General features: G+C 42.7%; 1 protein-coding gene across 4 annotated transcripts in view; it reads right to left on the bottom strand.

The window, feature by feature from the left end:
• Positions 1 to 22434, bottom strand: part of LOC128770048 (receptor-type tyrosine-protein phosphatase S-like) — a 75869-nt gene that overhangs the window by 18902 nt on the left and 34533 nt on the right. For 2 of the 4 annotated variants that reach the window (XM_053884273.1, XM_053884274.1), the window contains exons 5-11: positions 18244 to 18432; positions 9913 to 10023; positions 5800 to 5814; positions 4389 to 4658; positions 2925 to 3304; positions 1684 to 1885; positions 87 to 223 (exon numbers count right to left, since the gene is read on the bottom strand). In XM_053884273.1, the coding sequence (XP_053740248.1) occupies positions 87 to 223; positions 1684 to 1885; positions 2925 to 3304; positions 4389 to 4658; positions 5800 to 5814; positions 9913 to 10023; positions 18244 to 18432 (1304 nt within the window). The remainder of the gene's footprint in view (positions 1 to 86; positions 224 to 1683; positions 1886 to 2924; positions 3305 to 4388; positions 4659 to 5799; positions 5815 to 9912; positions 10024 to 18243; positions 18433 to 22434) is intronic. The other 2 variants (XM_053884275.1, XM_053884276.1) reach the window with 1 other exon arrangement.

Here is a 22434-nt window from a genome sequence, read left to right on the forward strand (position 1 = left end):
TGAAGCTCTCTTTCATCTGGTTGCTGTTATGAAGGTATGAAGGTAAATCATCAGGCACGCTGGTGAAAGGATGAGTGATCTCTTACCAGGCTTCCAAACTTCACAGGTTTGTACAGGAGCTCGTAGTTGACAATGCCCTCCTTGGTGTAGGCAGGTTCCCAGGTCAGTTCGATGCTGGTGTCCGTCACTTTACCCACTTTAAACTTCCCCGGTTGGCCTGGAACTGAGGAGGCAGGAGGAAGAAAATGAATTTTGGGAACACCAAGACTGAGCCGTGAGATTTTCACACCTGGGGCATAGATTCTGGAGATGGGTTTGGTTGTCTGTTTGTGGGATACTAGATTCACTCACTACACCATCAACATCTGGTGTGGACCCGATGTAAATACGGTCTAATCCTAAACCAACAAAATATACACGCCGAACTGACCCACTTTTGTCGTCTTTATTCTCCTTATGTTTCTGTATCTATGGACACAAATTGAGTCCACATGCATGTGTTCTGTGTAGTATGCTCTGGTTTAAAATGTGCTTTAAAAGGAACACATTATTGCAGGCATATTAGACCTGTCATGATAATCAATAACATGATAATGGCAAATGAACTCGGCCGCTGTTGAATGCCGTGTCCATGTTTGTGTGTTTGAGTTCCTCCTCTGCTACTGCTGCTGAGTGAATCTCCGGCCCAATCTTTGTTCGCTGACACGAGGGTTCATTCTGCATCGATTTTAGACGCATCTCCCCGGCTCATTTGTCACAGCACAAAATAAACAGAGTGATCCCTCTCGTCGGTCATGTCAGTCATGTCAGAGTCAGTCGTCTTGCTATGAAAGCACAGTTTAGCCAGCAGTCAGTGAAGAGTGGACAATGTTTTAGAAGTAAAGGGTAGAAAAAAAGACAAAAGCCTCCTGGTGTGACAACAAATAAGGGAAGAACACGCACGCCCACTGGGCAGCTTTATCAGTGCAGTGTTTCTTATAAAATATAAACTAGCAATGCATTTATTACATTGCTGTCTACTATATATATGGTGTGCTTGTGTTATTACTGGTAAAATACAATTAGTCTCTTATCAAATTAATATTTATGGACTCCAATTGCTAGCTAGCTAGCTGCAATCTCTGTAGGCTATAATGTCAACATGCCTCATTGTAGTTTTGAATTAAAATTTTAACCATCTTTCTTTAAAGCGCTTGTGGGCTGCTTAAAATGACTTGGAGGGCCAAATTTGGCCCCTGGGTCTTGAGTTTGACAACTGTCATGCATATCAAGGTTTGGAATTGACTCCAAATCTGCATGAAGATTTAATCCACAAGCACGATTATCGAGCGGACGTGTCTGACGTCCCTTTCAGGCCCCAGTTTACTCAGCACATGAAACTAAACTAGCAGATTTCTGAGTAGTAATCTCATTGTACCAAATAAATCCTGCAACTTCATAGCAGCTGTCACTGCAACATGAGGAGCATGACAGACCTTTTTGGGGTACTAATCCCTGTTTTCACATTTATGACTATCTTCAGCTTTGTCGACGAATGGTTTGATATTAAATAATTCATTCATGACGGGTCCAAATGAGTCATTTCCTGGCGGATTACTAAAAAAAAAAACATTCCATAACTTGAGCCAAGCCCACCATGGTTTATAGTCACTAGCGCCTCGATGTGAAGTAACAGACACTGACCTCCGGGCATGACTTTGACGTGAACGGGGTCGGAGAACGGACCGTCTCCCACAGACGTGAAGGCGAGAACCTGGATGGTGTACGTCTCGGAGGTCACCAGGTTTTGTATGGTGGTGATGACACTGTCCTGGACGTTATAGATCTGCCACTCGTTCATGGGGCGCGACGGGTCCATGGTGTAGTAAACACGGTAGCCTTTTACCTGCAAAGCAACAAGGTCGATAAGAGCCGAGCTCCCTTTGTAAGGTCAGGGGCTGACGGCATTGCGATGAGTGCTCATCCACTTAAATCTCAGTGTTTTCAGCAGTAATCCATAACGCCTTCATTCAACCCATCACTACTATTCGACATCCACCATGAATCACTTTCTTGCTTTGGACCAGATGGTCCTGTGGATTTGTTGGCCCTTCTTTTCGTCTGAGGTCATTGTCAGAGGGCGATGACTTCATATCTCTCGGGGATGTTCAACACACTTGACCCCAATAAACAAAAAAAAAAAAAATCACGGCAAACCCAGTTTTAATACATCAGCGGATTAAAGCACTTTAGATTATCCTTACAATATGTCGTGGCGTGGGATTCAGTTCAGCGTGCCTGCAACCAACGTCCTTACCGACAACCTCTACCACCTCTTCTGTTATTACTCTTTAATATCCATAATCCTCATGTGCGCTCCATGCAGCTGGCAGTTTTATGAGCAGAGCGGTCAGTTAGGATGTCTGGAGAAGGAAACAGGCCTCCAGAGAAAAGCCAGAGCACAGAGTCCAATTACCATCTCTGTCTTGAGAGAGTGGCAAAGCACTGAAGAAGGAAAGCGTCGGTGAGACACAAACCGTAACCTTAAAACCTTTTTAAAGAAGTGGTTTAATATTTTAACCCCTCTCTCCAGGGAGAGCTATTTAAAGGCTTCATTATGTTTCAGAAAAATTAATATCGGACGACTATACGCAGCAAGATGAACTCGATCGATCATCAAGTCTTGAGACTGAAAGCAGCAAAGTCACATGGGGCTTTGAGCATAAAAAAACATAATAATCCCCGGAACTGCTGACTAGAGCAGATGCTATAATATGTTTAGCTTGAAGCAGCGGCGGCGCCAGACATTTTGGCTAGTAAGCTGGTTTCTCCAGAGTTCCTCATTTTACATCATTTGTTTAAGGTCCAAATTGCATTCTCTCTAATATCTGATGAAAATAACAAAAATAACAGAACAGAACAAATCTACAGGTATAGTTCCCTACCTGTCCATTCGGTTCCTCCGGTTCCTCCCAGCGAACCATCACTGTGTTCTGCGAGATGATATGAGCTTGGACGTTTCTTGGCGGGCTGGCAGGGGCCTGCTCTCCGGTGCGTGCGTCCACACGCGTGGACGGCGGCCCCTGCCCGATGCTGTTGAAGGCTGAGACTCGGATTTCATACTCCGTGTTGGGGTACAGCCCCCCGATGCTGTATCTGGTGGTGGTGATGCTGTCTACGGTTTCATATTTGCTGTCCGGGCCTTTGGCGCGGTACTGGATGATGTAGTAGGAAACTGGATCAGGGTTACCAGAGTCCCATGTGATGGTCACGCTGGTGGCTGTGGTTTCCGTGACAATTGGGGTCCCAGGGGGCTTTGGCAAAGCTTAAATTGGCACAGAGAAATAAAGAAATGCTCTGATGAATTTATAAATATGGCCGAAAAATCTGTCACAAAAAAGGGTTTTTATTATTAAGAATATTAGTAATAACAATCCAGTCTGCACCCTGCCAGTCTGTTTGACCTTGTTTGGACTTTCTATCCTTGGAAAAAAAAATCTATTCTGTATGTGTCTTCTGGCCTTCAGCCCTCTACTGTTCACCACCTCCTTCCACCCAGAATCCCACTTGTCCTGCTTTCGATGACTCATCCAAAGATTTCTTAGGTTTAATCTCCAGTGAGTCTGCTGCTTCCTGTTGAGTTTTGAGTTGGTATGGATGATTAAAGATCAGAGGACCAAAAGACTACACGTCTTTTGGTCCTCTGATCTTGCACTGCCATACCTGACATGTGGTTTCATTAAGCCGACCAGGAGCAGTGACTAGTTGTTGTCATTGTCATGTTGGATGCTTTGGAGTCAAGTTTTTTGACTACCTTAAATTCCAGACTATAGAGTGCACCAGAATATTAGCCACACCCTCTGAATCTAAAAAGGAGAACAGATCTTGTTCATACATAAGCCGCAGGTACAGTGGTTCCTGTCTGCCCTGTAGAAAGGTCAGTGGTGCACCCATCTTAAAAATGCATGAAGGTCACTTCTAAACTACTTTTCAAAATGGGCTCCATCATGGAGACTGACTTGAATCATGAACTCCTAACATCTTTTATTGACATTGAAGCACTCAAAATGTGCCATTCTCGGCCGCCGATCCGAAGTTCAGACACCACAGCAGGTCTCAGCTGCTGCTTCTTGTCTATGGTCCTCCAGGAGATCAGTTCTGTGGGCGGAGCTACCGACACACGGGGGAAAACAGCGCATTTTGAGCGGCTCAAGGTCAATAAAAACACCTGGGATTTCATCGGTTTGACGTGACATGACTCAATATTTTGGCAGCATGACATAAGTCTGAAAAAATCCATGTATTAGCCGCAAAGTTGTATAAGCCGCAGGGAAAAAAGTAGCGGCTTATGGTCCGGAAAATGCAGTATGTTTATTGTGTAACATCTATTCAAAAAAGCAGGTCCTTACTCTTGACTAGCACCTGGGCGATGGCCTCGATGATGCCCAAGCTACTCATGGCCACACAGGTGTAGTTTGCAGACTCCCGGACTCCATTGAGCTCCAGCACGTTCCTGCCAACCGGCATTTCATCCTCCGGGGTCAGATCCTCGCTGCCCAGCATCCACTTGACGTAGGGCATGGGAGAGCCCACGGCCACGCAGGTGATGTTGACGCTCCCTCCAGGCATGATCTCGTGGTTGGACGGTAGGATGGAGAAACGAGGGGGGACACGGCGTACTGGCAGAGGAGAGTTTGGGTAGAGAAGATTGGGGTTGGGTTGAGGGGGAGGAACGGGGCGGGGAGTGGGTATTTGGGTGAGAGAAAGAAAGGGCGCAATTGAAGAAGGTGGGGGGAGAGAACCAGAGAGAGAGAGAGAGAGAGAGAGCGAGGCAGAAAGCAAGAAGGAAAGAGAGCCAGAGAGAGAGAGAGAGAGAGAAAAAGTGAGAGAGTGAAAGAGAGAGAGAGAGAGGTAACAGGAAGGGGGAGAATGAACTTCAGGGTTTTTACAGAAAATTACAAAAGGGATATTTCAAGTTTAGTCCCAATTAAGTCATGACACTGATGGTTCCAACAGAAAGACACAAATCTTGTATTGAGCTCAAACACTCAGTGTGAGCTTCAGACTCAAAATCATAAAGTGACAAACTCTTGAGTGACGTTTCAACCAGGACATGACACCTGGAGCCAGTTTCTTATTGGTAGACTTCATGCAGAAACATTCCCCTTACAAGTATTTTACTGCTTTTGTTCTGAAGCTTTACCATTCATTTTTCTGCAAACTCAATTGCCCCTCTAGGGGGGAAGGTAAAACAATCAGATCCTGCATCTGTCAGACTTGAGAAAATCGGAGAAAGATGCATCAAGAAACTGGACTTGCCGGTCGTTTTCATGCCTGGGCGACTCAAGAGGGAGAAAAAAAATGATATGAAAAACACAAAGAAGAGAACGAAGAACTGATAGGGAGACAGAGAGGAGTGAGACAAGGGCAGAAGCACCCGAGATACAAACAGAAAGAGGGATAGATGCAGCATAAAAGAGAGAAAATAGAGACGGAAAGATGCAGCTCTGCTTCTCTTCCAGACAATGACAGGCAATGCAGCAAAGGACAGCCACATTGTACAACAAGATACTGTACAATACATAAGATTCATAACCGATACAGAGTGTAGTCAAATGAAATGTTGACAGGAAAGTGAGGAAGGGATTTTTTTTTTTTTCAAAAAGGTGCTTGTGGCAGGTACAGAGTGATCATTGGACACATTTAAGTAAAAAAACACCAAGACAGCATGAGAGAGGCAGAACAGGGAAGAGCAAGTGCGAGCAAGAGGAGATACGTGAGGTAGTATGTGCATGTTTATAAGTTAATAAACTTATGTACATGTGTCTGTCGCTCCTACACATCAGCGTGCGGACAGAATGCAGAAACGAGAAGAGAAAAAAGAAGGGGCGGGAGAGGAGGGGAGAAGACAGGGGGGAGATAAAGAACGGATCAGGAGAAGGGGTTTTGGGGGAAGGAGGGAAGAAAGGGGGAAGAGAAGAGGAGCGAGGAAGAAGAAAACACATGGATCTATTTAAAACACATCTATACCAGAGTCAGGCCCATTCAGAAAGAAGGCGCTTTAAACGTGAGAAAAACAAAAGTTGAGAAGAAGAAGAGGACGAAGAGGAAACCCCGAGACCACAATACAGGAGAGGGAGAAAGATGGCTCGAATGAAAGCAAAGGATGAAAGGGAAGGAGAGCAGAAACATGGTTCAAGTTCGGATGCTCATTAAAATGTGACTCTGAAAAACGGAACAGTAAAAAAAAAAAAAAGGGAGGATTAAACTAAAGTATCTTTATTTTAGGATAGCTAACATTCCAACAAAAGCCAACTCAAAGTAGTAGCGTCAACAAAGTCACGTCGGACTGCGTAGTGTTTTTGAATCCAACAATACAAACTATATCGCTTGGTGGATGAAGTGCAAAGCTCCCAGAATTGGAGATAGAAGTTAAAGACAAGAAGAGACAAAACAAATCGGTTAGACATGATAAGGCAAGCATCTCCGTGTCTGAGCATGCTGGAGACAGAGAGACAGACAGACGAGCAGCACCATGCACCGGACAAACACAGCTTCAAAGACGTGTGTCAGGTTATACTCAAGAATGAGCCAAATGTTGCGGCGCAGGAGTTATTCTGAAAGCATGAGCAATGACACAGTGAGGAGAAAGACTTGGGGCAGTTCATCATTTAGTCATTTGAAACATTAACATCAATGAGATGAGGACAGACAGAGGAACCCACTGTCACCAGGCAGCCAGCTTCTCCACAATACAGTGATCCGGAGACAGACAAAGGATAATCCTACACGTGCTCCCGCAGCTTAAAGTTGAATGACTCATGGCGCCCTGCAATTTCCAGCGGTGAGAGTCGGGAGCTCGAGTCGGGAGCTCGAGTCGGTAGCTATCATTAGCGGCGTGTTCTGCCGGGAGCTTTTGGGGAGATGGGATGAGGAGACCTTGGCACGGCCACAAGGATTACTGCTGTATCTCAGCGCTTCTGTTCAGCAGGACCGTTCCTGAGCTGACATTTACAAAGCACCATATCCCGCCCGTGTCAAGGACTTTCATTAACACAGCCACAACAGTGAATCATTAATATCCCACTCCATGGTCTAAATATGTGGCGCTTTGATTAATTTTAAATGCCAGAGGAGCGTTTGGCAGTGATGTCAGCAAGCAGGTTTAACAGAGACATACTTCGAACCCACCATATATTCCATCGCTGGGTGTTAGCTTGTACCGTGGGGAATACTAAGTAGCTGCGCTGAATGCTTTCACTCTCCACCAGGGGCGTAGTGAGGCTTAGGTTAGGCATGGTTCGTGTGTTTGGTACAGCAAGGAGCATGAAAAAAATCTATTCTGTATGTGTCTTCTGGCCTTCAGCCCTCTACTGTTCACCACCTCCTTCCACCCAGAATCCCACTTCTTTCGATGACTCATCCAAAGATTTCTTAGGTTTCATCTCCAGTGAGTCTGCTGCTTCATGTTGAGTTGCATTTGGTTTGAGTCCAACACAAAAGGCAGTTCTTCTCTTTGAAGCACTAAACCTGAACATAAAAGAACGCAGCGGCCCAGTTTTGGCCGGCGGGCCTGAGCTTTGATACGCAGCACATTTGGTCGGATCACCCCGTACGGATCAAAGCTACTTCCAGGCTGAAGGGCGAGACAGACGTGGAGTTTAACAATGCGATCCGCGAATCAGGAGGAATCATGCAACACACCAGGGGCTTGAGGAAATTACGGGCTGAGCTGAGCCTGCCATCACCGCCTGCCAGATGAAACGCTTATTGCTGATTTGGAGCAGACAAATTAATAATAGGCTTTTAATCAAGTCTTGGGTGCGAGGGATTCTGCGCTGTTTCTGAAAGCCAGCCTCACTGGGCGATGCAGTCACGGTGCTTATGTATCTGTTACGGTGCTGTGCAGCCAAACATGTCCACGCTAGACAGTCCAAACTGATAGAATCCCGACTGCTAGTCATGAAGGAAACCATCGAACGAGTTATTTTCCTCCACCAGTCTTTGGTTGAAGATCATCTTCGCAACAAGAATTTGCACGACGGAATTGTGTGTCGCCTTTGTCAAGGAGAGAAATAACTTCCAGTTTTTAAAGCGGTTGCTAAGGGGAAACTCAAGGACAAGACGCTAAGTGATGGAGCCGAAGCCCTGAGCATGATGTTAGTGAGCCAAACACCCCGCTACATTGGGGAGCAGTTATGTTACGGCTAGAGAGGTGGCATGGGCTTTTTTGTTATTTGGCTTGGTTAGTAATGTGATGCATTAATATTCAAAATAAATAAATTTAAAAAGTGTTCATCAAAAAATAAACAAGTAGAAATTCAAATAGTACAGCTATAAAGTGTGCTTTTTGGAAGAGAAGTCAGAGAATATAAACTTTGGATCTCTCTTGCCAATATAGTTTATAGATAATATATTGATCATTTATATCATTTATTCAGTCATGTCATGCTAGAACTCGGTATAAACTGTATTCCTTTGAACTGCCTCACATGCTTTTTTCTTTTATAGTTTCAAGGACTGAATTTCAAAGTTTCGTTACTTAAACTTCTGACACAACAGACTCTGTCCTACGAATCCGGAGGCCAGAAATGAGACAGAACCAGCTGCCTGCAACTCAGTGTAGAACACACAGTTCATCTTTTAACAGGATGAACTGCTTGAGTGGGACCGGGAGTGCCAAGTATCCACACCATGCAACAAGTGCACAGCAGATGACACAAAAGCCGGGACACAAAGGCTGCACACACTATTAGAAAATAATGAAGGCGAAACACGACCAGACAGCAAATTCAGGAATAACTGAGCGTATCATGCAGCGGTTGCATGAACACAGTGAGCCATGCTCTGGTGTCAGTCAACAAACATGCAAGCGGTGCTCCTTTCTCTTTCTCTCCCTGCTCCTTCCATGCAAACATCGCCTCTTTTTAATCTTCCAATTCTTGGGTCTCCATGACAACGGGATCATACCATGCAGAAAACATTTATTGGGGGGGGGTGAAGGCAATACCAAGGGTTTTGCACACAAGGCCTCACAATGCAGTCAATGCACGCTACTGCGTAGGCAGGCCACTTCGTCGTCGCAGCCTCAGAGATATCAACTCATTTTAGAGACAGTTTGAAAATCACTGAGACTTCCGTTCGGGGTTCCTTTTGTACTTCTTTTTTTGTTTCTCTCTGTTTCAATAAATGAAGCTCTCTGAAACAAAGGAGTAACAAAAGAAAAGAAAGAGCGCACCAACCTTCTCGAAGCTCTGAGGGATGAAAGGGGGTTGATGCGGAACACAATGACGTGAGGGGGAGAGAGAGAACGGGGAAACACAGAGAGAATAAAAACGGCCAGCGCAAAGCCACTCGCTCCATTGTGCACGCACGCATACACACACGCTCAGATAAAACTTACAAGCACACACAATACACTCCTTCCATTCATCCCTCTTCACATAGAAGTCATACAGTAGGCGTAATGAATCAATTAGCCGGCAGTTGAACTGCGATCGCCGTCTGTTATCAGGTCAGTGCTGCAGATGTGGCTCAAATCATTTTAACCTTTAGCTTTTAGATTGGCCAATACATGGCATTTCCTGATTCCTTCAACCATCCAGATCCTCCTCTTGTACAGAAACCACTTTAGTAGACAGATCAATGGCGTCTCCATGCAGTTAAACCTCAGTGTGTCTCCGGCGCGTCAACAGGGATTCACACCGAGGTTTAAAGTGGACTTGTTAAGGGTGGATGTGAAAAGTAAACACCAAGGTCGACATACATTGTAGACGATGGACTGGTTAGTAATCATCGCTTGAGAGCACAGTAATGGAAGAGAAACGTGTCGCTCGCCGACAGTGAGGATATCTTAGTGGCTTTATGTGTGAGTGCGCTGGGTGTGTGTGTGTGTGTGTGTGTGTCCTCTTGCGTTGCGGGTTCAGGTCCTACCTCGCACGTAGAGATTGGCAGGGGAGGAGTAGCGGACGCCTTGAGAGTTGGTGGCCACACACTCATACTTCCCCTGGTCGGTCTCCTCGCTGTTCTCGATCTGTAAAGCTCCTGGAAGAAAAAACGCGAGATGTTATGTGTTAACAAAAATTTCACAAACTACTTGTCCTTAAATGGTTTATGTATATATAGAAGACTGATCAGCAAATATGAATCTTTGAATGTGATATACATAGACAGGATGGCCAAATAAGTGAGGGGCCCTGTGTTGATCCCTGAGGAACACCAGGGATTTTTTTTTCATTCCTCAGGCAAAACATTTTAACTGAAGGTTTTAGCCCTTAAACAATCACACTGGTTTCATCGCTCTTCACTTTTCAGCGTCTTATTTATCCTCTTTTTTTGGTCGAGCAATCTTTCATTGCAAACCTGCACGTGTACATATATATATAAAAAAGGAGGAACAAATAAAACCAGCTGAGCTTCCTGGATTTAAAGATCACCGTGGAGACTTTGTAGGTGGAGATGCTCACTGATGACTCCCCTGTATTGATTTGACACTTTGAACCCTCCGTCTGGTTGTCCATCCGGTCTTGTCATCATCCCCACGGAGACGTCCGAGAATACAAACGGAGAAGTGGAAAAATAGCCGCCTTGATGTCACAGACTTTTGAAGATTTCTCTCGATTATATCGCAACACCTGTGTCTGACCACCATCTAAATAGAGACCATTCAAAACGGTTCATTCAGTCATGAAAAGAATGAGGAAAGACAGCGACAACGAAGATTTTTTTTTTCCTCCTGCAGTCGCTGCATGTAGAACAGAAAGTTCGAGGTCTATTAATAGCTTCCAAACTTTTGGAATTCATTTCTGAATTATCAATGGGGTGGCTTTTTTTTCTTTGGAAGAGAGGGGGTGGCAGCATAGACGCGCAATGTTCACAACACAAAAACACAAATGCCGGCTAATAATAATGACATTTCTCTCGCTAATAATCTCTTCTCTCTCTTTATAGTTATTCATCTATTACTTGTACTCATTATTTACCCAAATCCAATACACCAGTCAGTAACAACTGTGATATATTTAAGTAACGGCTTATTGAAATTAATAATGCTGTTTTATTTTTAATTATTAATGTAGAAAACCTTTCACTCCTAAATTATTTTATTTTTCCCCTTTTTAAACCGATGAGTCATTTATTCATTTTCAGCCAGCTTCTACATCAATTCTTATTTATGCTACAAGTATTTGTCATTGCTAAAAGGCTACTGTCAAAGCAAACTCATTGGTTTATCAAAGCATAAATCATAAAATTCACCTTAACATGTCAAAGAAAACATTTTGTTTGAGTATGGTGAGTTGCCTACAACATTTGTCATGTGATCAATAATGGCCCTCATATATTCATATCGACATTTGTGACTTTATTTTGCTGCTGTCCTGCATGTGCATTGCCATGATGGAAGCACTATATAAAACACAATATGTTAAGAATGTTTGGGCCCATAGTTTCAACGCACCAGTGCTGGATATTCGCAGAAAAAGTTTGACAATGTTAATAAAATTGTTCACTTTAACTGAACATCTGATTTGCATCTAAGGATAGAGAGCTGTGGGGGACGACTGGTTCAGCCCTTAAAAAGTGCCATTAGTCATTCATGGCTCTGCTCACACGGAGGCACACGCTGGGCGAGTTCAGACTTCGCTGGCTGTCATATTTTTCCTTTTGTCGTTCTGTTTCTCCTCATTTCAAACCGCACATTTCCCCCTGGTACAGGGATGAACGAAGAGATAAACAGGAATAAATTATCTGCCGCAGAACTTCTCTCCAGAAAAGAGATGGAAGGAGCAGAAGCGGGGCGTGAGACGGGGTTTGAAGGCAGCTCTTAAAAACAGGAACGCACATGGCAGCTTGAAGCCCCCTGTTGGCCTAAACCACTTGAATCTGTCTGTGATTTAAATATATAAGACGCGAGAGAAAACTAGCCTTCAGAGTGGGAATGGGAGAAGCGGTGTCTGGGGGCCACGTGGGGCTCTTTGTATTGAGGTCAGTGTGATACCATGAAGCTGGATATGTAGATATGTACTACCATTTCTATAGCACTATAGGGAGGAACACACAAACAGACTCAGTCCTGAGCTGAGATGACTTTCATTGGAATTAAGAACTAGGCTCAGCCTGTCCTTCATGTCCTTGTATTAATATGTAAGAAGCAGTTTTTTTTCTGATGCAGTGTTGGCCAATGTAACTATTTCTCTTCTCATTGATGAGACAGCGCTGAACAGCTGTCCGCTGTCTGCACTGGTGCGGGGTGCAGTGAGGCGAGAGCTGGGAAGTGGTGTTGAAGGATGAAGTCTTGGCCCCCCCCAGTCGCCCCCCTCCTCCTGTGGCAAGTGCCTCTCCATCATTCCAAGTACAGTGAAACTTAAAGAATTCCAGACCACTGACATGTAGTAGTGAGCTGGATTGTTTGCCACAGCAAGCCACGAAGTCTTTGCTGTTGTTTTGGAGTCATACGCAGGTGCGAATTGTATATATTAAAATATATTTTCTTCCATGTTATTTTATGATTTGTTCCAGATTACAATTCAAGTCGCGAGCGACGAATACAAATGACTTTGCGGCAGGACGTTTGTGGTTTTATCGCTTCATGCAACACATTCTGTGGAATAAATGCCCCCCTAAAATGTGACTTAGACTGCGGAGCAATATATAGTCTGAAAAATATGGTAATATTCACAAGTTAAATCGCACTATCATTTAAATTTTTTCGACTCCTATCCCACATATCAACTACTGGAGTGGAAGCTCTTTCAAAACTGTATTTTGTTCTTATTGTTTTGTGCTTTTTGTTCCTCTAAAAAAAGATTTTATATTATTTAATGTATTTTTAAAATCTTTTTACATTTTGTTTTCTGAAACATTTAGCAATTTACTTTGAAGATCTTAGCAAAATAACAGTGATTCATTCAATGTAGCAGAGTCTTGACATCTGTACATCTTGTTTAAAAAAAGATTTTTCTAAACATATCGTTGCTCTTTGGACAGACGGTTCGTCACTGCAGTGCATAATACGACCCCTCTGGAATATTAATTGCTCTCCACTGGGTTAGAGTGACCTGAGAAGACGTGACCTGACTAAAATGAGTCTCAGCTAAATTGGTGTGTCATATCTGCCGGGGTGAAACTGATTCCTTGATAACTGTTGGCGATAACACGTCCTGCAAAACAGATTTCCGGGCAGTGATGTGGGTCACAAAGGCCACCTGAAGCTCAACCATTAGCCGACACCTAGGCTCAAAATAAACTCTGAGCTTACCAAAATGTAGCTTTATACCAGGAAACATTCACTAGACTATTTATCAAGCAAGACCTAAATAAAAGCACTGGGTTTACTCACACAATTCAAGTGAATATGACTCAGAGTTCTTGATCAAAAATGATAGATCCTGTCACCGATCTAGGCCGGGACAGGTCCATCTATGACACAGCGGTGACCTCAGGGTCCATACTGCCTCCCATCTGCTACTGTGCTGTCTACTGCCGGTGCTGATACTTTAGGTAAATTCTCCACATACTGCCCCCTTGTGTCTCACACTGATCGATAGCTTGATGTGGCTCTTTGTGCACATCTCAACTGGTGAACAGATGGTAAGGAAAACCGCCTAGTTGGAGGTATGAGTGTGGCAGGAACGAGTAAACTCCAGTTGGCACCATATGTTTCCACCTGCAGGATGGCTGTGTGTGTGAGTGTGTGTATAGAGATAAAAAAAAAACAGAATTTAAGGCTCTTCATTACCATTTAGCTGCATAGAAAGTGTCCCCAGGACGTGACAACAAAAAAGAAATAAATAAATGAAGAAAGTCGTGCCGCCTTTTCCGGTGCTATTTTTAAAGCTTGAGGAAAAAAAGAAACCAAAATGTGCATGCAAAACAAAATAAGTCTTTCCCAGCAGATTCTGGCTTCTCAGAGATTGGGATGGCGATTGGCAGGCGTCCACATTACCAGAGGCACTGATGTGGAAGTGCCACCATTAAATGGATCTTAAAGCAGCGTATCCATAACGCATCTTGCTGCTATTTTGTGCCGATCTCAGGTGGAATTGATCTCCTCCAAGTCATTTCACTGCGGCGTTTGGTTCATTATACCCTGTGTTTTGCTGTTGAGCTTTGCGACGCTGAAATCCTATTAAACCCTGCAGAAAATCTTGCTGAGCCATTTGTCTTACTCCTGTTTCCTTGGTGTGATATGTGGTCTAACACTGCGTGCTAGTGAATCAGTGTCATGTCTGTGTCACACCCCAATATGAGTCCAGTACTTATCAGAGCAGAATAAAGAGAATAAAGTCTTTTAATGTGGATAAATATAAGTCATTTGAGGCATGGACATCGACAGTCATGTGACAACACATAAATAGACGACAAATTCATACGGGAAAAAAAGCAAGTTGAAGATTATCTTCAACATCAACAAAGCAAAAAGCCTTCAAACCTTCATTCACATCTCTGTGTGCTGAGCAACTTGTACGCTACGAACCTGGGAGAGTTGATCGTGCCAAGAATAGGACATTACTTATTTAGCGTGCCAGGGGTCGTAGACAGTGTGATGAACAACCTGCTAATCCTTCATGAACATATTCTGGAATGAAATGTAGCTCATAATTTAAGTGAAATCTGAGTTATGAATGGAGGATTTACAGCAAATCTTTGCATTGAGCAGCCAGTATTTAAGCACTAGCTCCTGTTTCAGCAGTTCTTAACCTTGAGCATTATTTAGGAGAAATCTTATTGGTTATCTTCTTCTTCTGTTACCTGGTGTCTCCATTTCTGACAGTCAATGTCCAACATGTCCTCCATGCCCACACCACCATCAGATTCTGGCCTCCCTGACTTTGTCTCCACATGAAATACTATATTTCTGATCCTATCCTTCTTACTCCCGCCCCTTAAAGTATCTTCAACTCTGACACTTCTTTCTCCACTTCCTGACTTTTTCCCGTGTCCACTATTATCCTGCTCACCTCCCTTGATCTGTGTCCATTAATCTGGATGATGATCCCAAAACCTTGATCCCACCTCAATACTTTCACATCTTCAACTCCCTCTTCTTCATTGTTCCTCCTTCCACCCATTGACTTGCACACTTCTGCATCTTCCACCAATATCATCCACAAACATCAAGGTCCGAGGACCCTCACTGTTGTCATACCAGTTGAAAAAATAAAAATAAAAAATGTTTTGTATTTTTTGCCATGTTTCAACTGCAAACTGTTGCTCAGTGGTTTTTGATTTAATATGAATTCTATTTATTACATTTCTCTAATACTTGCAATTTCTTTTTGGTTTTGCACTAGTGTTTTACATTCGCCCCCGATATTCACTTTTCTTGACAATCTAATAATATTCTTACTTGTACACATAAAACAATACTCAATGCTGCAAGAGAAAATCTTGTGGAGGACAATATTTTCCAGGATAAAATGTCCTAACATGGATATAAATAGATGTTTTAGAATTCTAGTTTGAGATCCAAGTTTGTTTAAACTCCAGTTCATTTTACTATTCGATTGAGTAAATGAAACATATTGTTTTAAATGAATTAAGAAAATCTCTTTTGCCCATTTTTAAACCAGCGCAGATAAAAAAATCCATTTCTCTCTCACATATGAGCGTCACACCTACGGTCTTTGCTTCATATCTGAGCGGTAAAACTTGAGTAAACACACAGGACTTAGCGGAAAAGTCATGCGAGGCAAGTGCTGTCAGACGGGAGCATAATATAGTCTGGGCCGGTTTGCACGTGAGAGTTGTTTGCTCTCACAGCCGCGTCTCACCAACAGAGGAATTTCGAAGAGCCTGACACAAAACTGCTCTCAATACGCCAAGATGCTTCAGGGAGAGCACACAGCGTATGAAGCAGCCCAAATAACAGTCACTTTATCAAAACAACAGAGCGAATCTGTAAATAGACGCAGATGAAAGAACAGTGGGAGGCAATTATAAGAGCTATAATTAGAATTAAATTAAGTACTCTTTCAAGTCAAACATGTCAAGATGTGAGCAGAGTCGCTTGTTGTTCATGCAACTGTGTTTATTAGCATTTTTTAATTCAGATGCGCCTTAATCGTGCTTATCATGTTACGCAGCTGCTCCAGTGAAGATTACCAGGAAAGCGTCGTGCGAGATCATGAACTAAACTTTTATTAAATATGTATTACAAATGACTTGAAAGGTACATGCTACACATGATCTGCAGTCAGAAAGGCAGCAGCAGAAACCTCCAGCTACGAACTGTTGCCTTATTTAAGTGCTGTAAGTGTGATGACTTGCACGTAGGAGACTCTCCACAAAATATATGAGATGGCTTTATCTCATTACATCCCCGCTGCAGGGACGATACAGACTCAGGCAATTACAGCTCGCAGCGTGCGGCCTTTCGTCTGTAAATTCATTTTTACAATTCAGACGGGCCGCCACAAAGGTGGGCGTGTGGCTCAAACTGATATCTTTCAGCTCCTGTTTGGCTCAATGTCGGCTTTGTCCAATGAAGACAAGTGACCGGCTTCGTTGTCACTCGCACTGTGCGCCGGATTTCTTGTAAGATTTTGAACAGTTTCAGTTCAGTGCGCTATTTTCGGATCGGCATCATGCTATTTCATGATATATTAACGTTATTATACACCTCCTGGATGCTTGTGAGACCAAGCTGCTATGTTTATACCGAAATTCCAATTCATATTACAATAATGTGATAATATGACAAAATAACGTGGAAAGTATCACATAATAACTATATATTATCAACAAATAACATAGTAAGTATCACATAATTACATGATATCATGAATAATGTGCTTATTACACAATGACATATTATCATGACATACCATGTAAGTATCACATAATAACACAATATTATCATGAAATGACGTATTATCACATAATAGCATGACATTATAAATATGAGATATCACATAATAATATATTATCATGAAACAAAGTAGTAAGTATCACATAATAACATGATATTATCATGAAGTAACATGGTAAGCTTAACATAATAACATGACATTATGAAATGAAATAACATAATAGTGTGGCATTATTATGAAATAACATGCTAACTATCACATATTAATGTGATATTATGAAAATGTGGTATCACATAATAACATGATATTATCATGAAGTAACGTGGTAAGTATCGCATGACAGCACAATGTTATCATGGAATAACATAGTAAGTATCACATAATAACACAATATTATCGTGAAATAACGTGGTATGTAATAACATGACGCTGATCCAAAAATAGCTTTACCCTGCTGGCAGCCCTGAGCTTCCCCAGTTTTTCACTTAAAACAATTTGGCGTGGGTTAATCTCCACTTGTATATTGAACCACAAAAATTTTTTTTTGTTTTATATACTGTTTGTACCGGTAATAACCAAATTTTTCTTCCCTCTACTTTCATTTCAGTTTCCCCATAACTCCTGTGACACCTGGGCTCACCCACTATTTATTTTCATACCTGTGATATTTGCGAACTCAGGAGACAGACAGAAGTACGTTTGTGTTCTCTGTTTCAAAGCTCTATCTTTAGAATTGGTCCAAATGGCTGCACAAATACTACAAAGCTCATTTGGCAGGTTCATATTTCATCGAGCATTATTTCAGTAATGCAGTGTCAACCTTGTAGGCCCGAGTGCTTACAAGGGCAGCTGCGACGAGTGAAGGGAAGAGGCTGGCAGCAGGGAGATATCAGAGCTGGCGGGACAGCTGAACACAGGGAATATGGATGAAGCAACAACAAAATGGTTTCGCCTCACCATCACTTTTATTACCCCTGAGGACAGCTAAGGGAGAATTGCTGAGAAAATACGTGCTTGCTCCTGGAGACCCAGCATCAACTACACAGAGGAGCATAAACAAAGCTCAACAAAGTGCCTCCAGTGCAAGATGCGATTCCGGCACATTCGTCTCTTGATCTGTCTGAGCAGATTCACACTTTCCCTCCTCTTGTTGTGAGAAGGCTTCCCACTCTGTACCGCCAAATGCCAAGCAGACTTTATAGTTTGGAATTCTCTGTAACTTTACTCGGGCACAAACATGAATCCTCAAGACATATTCATCAAAACCACTTCAATGTGGCTTTGTAGACACAACCAAGTTTAGAGTTCGGTATAAGCCAGCTACAATAAAGACGGGAGATAACGTTGTAAATCCCTGAAATTAAAAACTAGCTCAGCAGGGATGGTCCCTGACAGCGATGCTAAGATCCTCGGTTTACTAACTTTTCAGCGGAATTTAACTCTCCCATCTCACCTGATCGGAGCTGTTTGATGCGTCCCTGGCTGGTGCTTGGCTCCACGGGCAGGAAATCCTTAAACCAGGAGATCTCTGGGTCAGGGATGCCGCTGGCTGCGCACAGCATGGTGGCCGTCTTCGTCCGCTCCACCACCTTCAGCTGTGGACCCATGTCGATACTGGGGAAGCCGAACGGCAGCAGGTCCTCTGGAAGAACACCATGAACAACTCCTGTTTATTACCTTGCTATTCAGGAGCTACATTTATACACTACATTTTATGTCTTTGTTAGTTTCTGTTACACCACAGTTAAGTGACAGCTAACAGGTATGTTATCATGGGGGTAGGTAGCCCACTGGCCTTTAAAAAAAACTAAATTAAATTAAATAAAAAAAAAAAAAGATATATATCTATTAGGGCTGTCGACGTTAACGCGTTAATCTACGAGATTAATGTGACTGTGATTAACTAATTAAAATAATTTGACGGCGTTAACATAATTTATGTCACTGCGCATGCGCGACTCCTGACAGCGAAGCCGGAAACTTTTGGACATCCGGGTCTTGGTTTTGCGTCTAATCTACTGCCGCTAACACCAGATTGGATGCGATGGAGAACGTTGGAAGAGGATGGAACGTTTTTTTTTTTCAAAACGCTGAGTGACGGAACAACAGACCGCTCTGAAGTTGTGTGCTCAATGTGTAAGTCTGAGTTCCGCTACCACCGTAGTACGTCCACGCTACGATATCATTCGAAAGCGAAACACCCAACGGAAAGCACCGCATCTTCTGCCAGCCGCCGGACAACGCTCCCCGAGTACAGTCGGTCAATCTCCAAACCTGTGAAAGAAAAAATCACGAATGCTTTGGCGGTTTGGGTTGCCGCGATTGTCGGCCAGTTAACATTGTGGAGGATGCTGATCTACCCTGCGCTGCTCACATTTTGCAACGGACAGTCACCGTCGCCCTAAAAGACTGCGGTTTTGAAAACGTCCTCGCTAAAAGTCGGAAAATAGTTGGACATTTCAAACACAGCCCATCAAATGCTCGTGATTTAAGAGCACAACAGACTGCACACGGACAGCAGGTTTCACTGTCAGGCCACACTGTCCAAAAGAAAAGAGCAGCATTGACTCCAGAAGATGTAAATAAGCTTGTGTAACTGGCTGCAAGAGAAGCAAAGTTAAGCCTAATTCAGTGAAGAAAGCAAAAGAGATTTTCCTAGTTTAAAGTGTTAAAGTTAAAGTGTTTTTGCATTATACCAATAACAATGTGAATGTTTAAGTTCATTTTGGGCACTTGATATACTGTTAGGTCACTTTATGGTCTTTTTGTGGCAATATAGTTGTTCATTGTTTGAGATACCAGTGGATGTGTTGTGATGGGTAAGCTGCGTCATTTCATAGAAGAAGCAGATTTGTCTGTTCTTGGTTTTCTTTAGTTTTATTTATTTATTTATTCAATTTTATTTTGATGTTTTTTGGCCATAGCATTGGTTTGTAAGCTAACAGCCCTTGTGATTTGTATTTGCCCTAATAAAAGAAAACTAAATAAAAAAAATTACAAATTACTTGACTGGTTTACTAATCTCTTTCAATCTACATATCTTAATAGTTTTGTGTTTGCCTGAATACACAGACTTTCAACCTTTAATCGCGATTAATCGCGATTAATTAATTAAGGAAAATGAGATTAATTAGTTAATTTTTTTTAATCTATTGACAGCCCTAATATATATATATATATATACATATACATATACTGCAACATTTTACTGAAAGGTCACATCATTACTGAGTTATTACTACATTCATAAGAGTTAACAAGATATAATGATTTATAGAAGATGTCATGAATGTTCATAAACATCTATGGTAACTTGCAACATGATTTATAAAATATTATTTTAACCATAACCGTAATCTTTAACCACACAGTATTAGATTAGATATTCTTTGTTTATCCCACATATTATAAATATTCTTTCAAATTCTGCACCTTATAATCTTAATAAACCTTGTCATCAGTTCTTCTTCTATGAAGCCTTATAAATGCACAATGTCTTATGAATGTACAATATGATGTTGCATTTTATGTTTTGACATAATGTATAAATATTCACCAAAGTATTTAAAGCAAAAAATCAGTAGATTTAAATCACTAGTTTTGCCTCTTTTTTGCGACGTTATGGCTCAAGTTTTCAATAATATTTCCCATCTTCCACAATACCGTGACTCTCAACCCTGAAGCTGAATCACTGAGAACCAGCAGTGGGAGGCTGTGTCATTGAGGGTCACAAAAACTGCTCTTCAACAATCCATTTTCTTTGGCCAGAGTTGCAAACTGTATCAGTATAGAATTGGATTTTAAACCAACCGTGCTGTCTGATGCGCTCGCGGACGCATAAAGTGACATGTCAGCATGTGCATCTCTGAGTCTGATCTTTTCACTTTGCCTGCCAATATTTGCTCTCAAAATTGTACCTCACCTCAGCAATACAGACAAAAAAAGGACAGGTGAAGCTATATATTTAGTCTGTATTTGAGTCACAATTTACCCCATGAAAACATGGCGTGCATTCAGCTATTGAAAGGATGCTTCTTGTTCATAAGTCTGCAGTGATGTGAGGGCCAGTGTTCCCTCCCTGTAACATCTGCAGGTCTGTGAAAGAAGCGTGAGACAGCAGGGCCACTATATCTGTCCTCATCGAAGCCAGGTTTTTTCCTTCAGCTAGCTAGTCATTAACTGATCCAGCGGGCAGGCAAAGGCACAGCAAGGTTTCACGTGTTAGCGACAGGCGGTTTTCACAGGATTTTAAAACAAACCGCCCAAACAGCAGGACTCCTGTAGGCAGCAATGCAAACAAACAGCCGAGCGCACACACACACACACACCCGACTGTTTCTGGTTTCCGAAGCAGGTGTTTTGGTGGCGGCGCACTTCATGATGTGGCGGTAATGATTTAAGTCTAATAACTATGCAGAGACCTCCTCAGAAACAGCAACAGCAATTAGAGGCTTGGATGAAGAGGAGGGGCAGGGCACGGGGGGTAATAAGGACTTGTTAGCAGCAATTGTGCCGACGTACCAGCGATTACAAGAGCCAATCTGGGATGTGTCCTCAGGCCACGGGACGTGTCTGATCATGTTGGAGCGGCGCGTGAAACCGCGAGGTCGGGCGTGTACGTGTAGATGTTTGTTTGCAAGTATTTGCATTTTTCGCAGATTTCCGCTTAGCGACACTGACATGAACACAAACACTCACGTACGCACGGGGGATCAAGGCGTGTAGTGCAAGAGTTTGGCTTTCACACACCGACGCGCGGCACTTTCTCAGCAGAATAGAATTAAGTGTCTCGGTGACAACGGTCCAGATGGCTGTACACGTAATCCGGATCCATCATGCCTCTAGCTTCCGCCTCTCCTTACCCTTATAAGCACTTTCACACATACACACTGACACCTCCCCCATACCTGGTACTAAAATTATAGATTCCATTTTCCTATAGCAGAGAAGCTATTACCAAGATGCCCCGCTAATAAATCAAGCCCACAGGAGGGTCTCGATCATCCACCTGCTAAAAGTTGGCTGCTGGAGCTGCTATTGCAGAGCATGTCAAATATCTGTTTCTCCTCTTGATGTCTTTTCTTTGTTGGCTTCCAGCAGCACCAACACATGACAGACGCTCACCATCTGCTCACACTCACTGCATGGCGGGAGCTGGAGAGTACAGTACTGTAAGTAAGGATAAGATCTCTCCGAGCATTTTGAGATCTTCAACGCCGGAGCGGCTCGGAAACTACTCATCTCGCCGTAATTAACTGACAGGAGAAGAGTTTATAAACGCTGACACGATGCTTGGTAGATAGCACCGATATGAAGATGGGCCTGTGAATTATTTATAGAAAGAGAGTTGGATCGCTGTACTTGCACGGTGGGTGTAAACGATAGAACGGATCCTCTGCATAATGGAGGAGTGTGTTTAAGATGTGTTGTGTTTGCAAGTCACCACTGCGTTGTTTAACAAATTTGGATGCCTCTCTGTAAATATTGTTACAAAAATGTGATGCAATGAGCTGTCAGAAGACGACAATGGCTAAAAACAGCTTTTCTTTGATGCGCGGTTGGCAAGGGATGCTGATACACAAAAAAACGTTTTTTTAAATTGTTTAAAATTTGACTTTTGGGGTTTTAAAACAGTGTCGAACAC

Source organism: Synchiropus splendidus, chromosome 13 (assembly GCF_027744825.2).
Source record: "Synchiropus splendidus isolate RoL2022-P1 chromosome 13, RoL_Sspl_1.0, whole genome shotgun sequence".
Classification (NCBI taxonomy): domain Eukaryota; kingdom Metazoa; phylum Chordata; class Actinopteri; order Syngnathiformes; family Callionymidae; genus Synchiropus; species Synchiropus splendidus.